The 3,596-nt window shown below is 33.1% G+C and overlaps 1 protein-coding gene across 1 annotated transcript; it reads right to left on the bottom strand.

Annotated features, from left to right (window-relative positions):
- Positions 1-471: 471 nt before the first annotated feature.
- Positions 472-876, bottom strand: LOC139874902 (uncharacterized). Its single transcript, XM_071862292.1, has one exon. It carries the CDS (start codon positions 874-876, stop codon positions 472-474), a length of 405 nt encoding a protein of 134 aa, XP_071718393.1.
- Between the last annotated feature and the right edge of the window lie 2,720 nt (positions 877-3,596).

Here is a 3,596-nt window from a genome sequence, read left to right as displayed (position 1 = left end):
TGATACATATGTATTTAGTAGACGTTATCATAACGATAATCGTTATATATATCATTTCGAGTTTCTTAACTTAGTAATCTCATTTCTTATGTATATCACACATTGTTAATATACTTAGTGAGATACTTACTCATGATAATCTCATGCCAACCATATATATATGTCTATATATACCACAACATGTAGTTTTTACAAATTTGTAACGTTCGTGAATCGCCGGTCAACTTGGGTGATCAATTGTCTATATGAAACTTATTTCATTTAATCAAGTCTTAACAACTTTGATTGCTTAACACGTTGGAAACATTTAGTCATGTAAATATCAATCTCAATTAATATATATAAACATGAAAAAGTTCGGGTCACTACACGCAGCACCAAAGAATGCATGCCAAATCCACGTATCATATGAAGCAACGGCTTCAAGAACAATGGTTGGATGTTTTTGATGACCACTCATATATTGCCCTTTCAAGAAACTGGACAATTCCACCACTGCCAATGCATGCAGTCGATGCTTCCAAGCATTCCCTTAAAACCATGCTTTTCTTCATGAGCGCTATACAAACGAGCTATATCGCTACTCGTTGGTTTCCTCAAATATTCATCAACATAAAGTTCCAAAATACATCTACAAAACATATCAAGACATACTATAGATGTACATTCGGACATTTGCAGGTATTCGTCAAACATGTCCGCTGCTGTACCGTACGCCAATTGACGCAACGCAGATGTACACTTTTGTATCGTTGAAAAACTTTTTGGACCAAGAGCATCAATTTTTGGTTTAAAATATTCAAAATGTCTTGGTAAAGGTTGAACATCGTAAGCAATTATATCATTTGTGATGCGTAAGAATAAATCTTTACTCATTCTAAAACGTCTTTTAAAGTGACGATCGTGATATTTTGGAGATTCATGAAAATAGTGTTTGTGTAACATTTCACCTGCTTGTTCACGATCTCTATGAATGTATGTTCGAGACCGTGGAACTCGTTCGTTGTTAACATGTTCTTCAGCCTCTTCCGCATCAATTTATTCGGCCATTGCTCGTAAAAATTCCAAATCTTCAAGATCATCGGAATCCCACTTATCAAAAGCATTAAACAAAATTAGTGACATTTTTTAGAGAAGTTTAGAATATTTTTAAATATTTAAGAAGTATTGAAATGAAAGAAGTGTGTGTAAAAATTGTATAGAAATGTGATATTTATAAAAGGAAAAAAAAAATTTAATTTCTAACGGATATATATCCGTTGCCCATCACCACGTGTCTTCCTCCCATTCGGCTCACCCCCATCACCCAGCAAATCCTCCCAGTGATCCAACCATCACGCCGGAGCCCTTTTCCTCCGATGGCGCGGCGTAATGGCGCGGTCGGGGCGTGATGCACCCAAAAAAGGCTCGATCGCGCCGAGTTAACCACAGTCTAACTGGCATATGTTGATTTGGCAAATGAATCCAAAGGGTAAACTCAGATTTGTCCAAAATTAGTTGGTAAAAATGTTAGTGTACTCGATGGGTCAAAGGTTCTTAAGGTGAACCTTTTATAGTGCATACAAACTTCTTAGGTCTTTCATAAAAACCTTATGTTAGTATTTTGAAACTGTAGAGAATGTAATTGTACAACACATTATAATATTTGAACACTATTTATGTATACAAGAATGAACTTAAGTAATTGGGTCAGCCAGTTTGACACTTGCAAAAGATTCACAATTTGTTTTATTAGTCACTCCACATGCTTATTATTTTTGTGTACTCGATGGGTCAAAGGTTCTTAAGTTGAACCTTTTATAGTGCATACAAACTTCTTAGGTCTTTTAGGTCTTTTATAGTGCATATAAAAGGTTCTTAAGTTGAACCTTTTATAGTGCATACAAACTTCTTAGGTCTTTCATAAAAACCTTATGTTAGTATTTTGAAACTGTAGAGAATGTAATTGTACAACACATTATAATAATTGAACACTATTTATCTATACAAGAATGAACTTAAGTATTTGGGTAAGCCAGTTTGACACTTGCAAAAGATTCACAATTTGTTTTATAAGTCACTCCACATGCTTATTATTTTTGTGTACTCGATGGGTCAAAGGTTCTTAAGTTGAACCTTTTATAGTGCATACAAACTTCTTAAGTCTTTCATAAAAACCTTATGTTAGTATTTTGAAACTGTAGAGAATGTAATTGTACAACACATTATAATAATTGAACACTATTTATGTATACAAGAATGAACTTAAGTATTTGGGTCAGCTAGTTTGACACTTGCAAAAGATTCACAATTTGTTTTATTAGTCACTCCACATGCTTATTATTTTTGTGTACACGATGGGTCAAAGGTTCTTAAGTTGAACCTTTTATAGTGCATACAAACTTCTTAGGTCTTTCATAAAAACCTTATGTTAGTATTTTGAAACTGTAGAGAATGTAATTGTATAACACATTATAATAATTGAACACTATTTATGTATACAAGAATGAACTTAAGTATTGAAGTCAGCCAGTTTGATACTTGCAAAAGATTCACAATTTGTTTTATTAGTCACTCCACATGCTTATTATTTTTGTGTACTCGATGGGTCAAAGGTTCTTAAGTTGAACCTTTTATAGTGCATACAAACTTCTTAGGTCTTTCATAAAAACCTTATGTTAGTATTTTGAAACTGTAGAGAATGTAATTGTACAACACATTATAATAATTGAACACTATTTATGTATACAAGAATGAACTTAAGTATTTGGGTCAGCCAGTTTGACATTTGCAAAAGATTCACAATTTGTTTTATTAGTCACTCCACATGCTTATTATTTTTGGTCTTATATTCTGAAACATGCCTTATTTTCTTTTAGGATGCTGGTTCTGAGGTAGATCCAACTTTGACTATCTCTATCTCTATTATTATTTTTATTAAAAGTAAATCTTGTTTTTTTGTTATTATTTATAAATTATAGGTATGGAACAGAGTTTTATATATTGCACCGCTATCCTCTGGCAGTTCGGCCTTTCTATACCATGCCTTGTGCTGACAACGAGGCTTATAGCTGCTCATTTGACGTGTTCATTAGAGGTGACCTACTTTGCCAACATGTTTGATTTTAAGGTTTATGTTTGAAATATGTATGTATCTATGAATCTTAAGCTTTAATTAATGATACATTATGTTCAGGAGAGGAGATTATTTCAGGATCTCAATGGGTGCACTCACCCGAACATTTGGAGTCACATGCAAAAGAATGTGGTATTGATGTCAAAACAATATAATCATATATAGACTTTCTGGTATATCTTCTTTTGAGATTGCTACAATAGTAAGTAAGATGATATAGGAGGTTACCCTGCATGTTTAGTTGTATTTAATGAAACAAGTTACCTTGATAATGATCTAATTGGTGACACTAAATTCAAGAGCAGGGGCGAACCTACCATATGTTGAGTGCTAGCACGAGACACGAGTGAAATACGTGATGTATGGAATTTTTTTTTAACTAGTGACATCAGTGGATAGTGTAAAGTTTTTTGAGTGACATCATTGAAATAAGTCATCTAGTAGATTTTTTTTTTTTTGTGGCTTTTGACCAGTAACTAAC

This window comes from Rutidosis leptorrhynchoides, chromosome 11 (genome assembly GCF_046630445.1).
Source record: "Rutidosis leptorrhynchoides isolate AG116_Rl617_1_P2 chromosome 11, CSIRO_AGI_Rlap_v1, whole genome shotgun sequence".
NCBI classification, from domain to species: Eukaryota; Viridiplantae; Streptophyta; class Magnoliopsida; order Asterales; family Asteraceae; genus Rutidosis; species Rutidosis leptorrhynchoides.
The sequence above is the reverse complement of the archived record's forward strand: the minus strand, read 5'-3'. Positions and strand labels throughout refer to the sequence as shown.

Excerpts from the sequence above, each read along its gene's own strand:
- LOC139874902 (XM_071862292.1), bottom strand. The coding sequence starts at position 876 with ATGAGTAAAGATTTATTCTTACGCATCACAAATGATATAATTGCTTAC.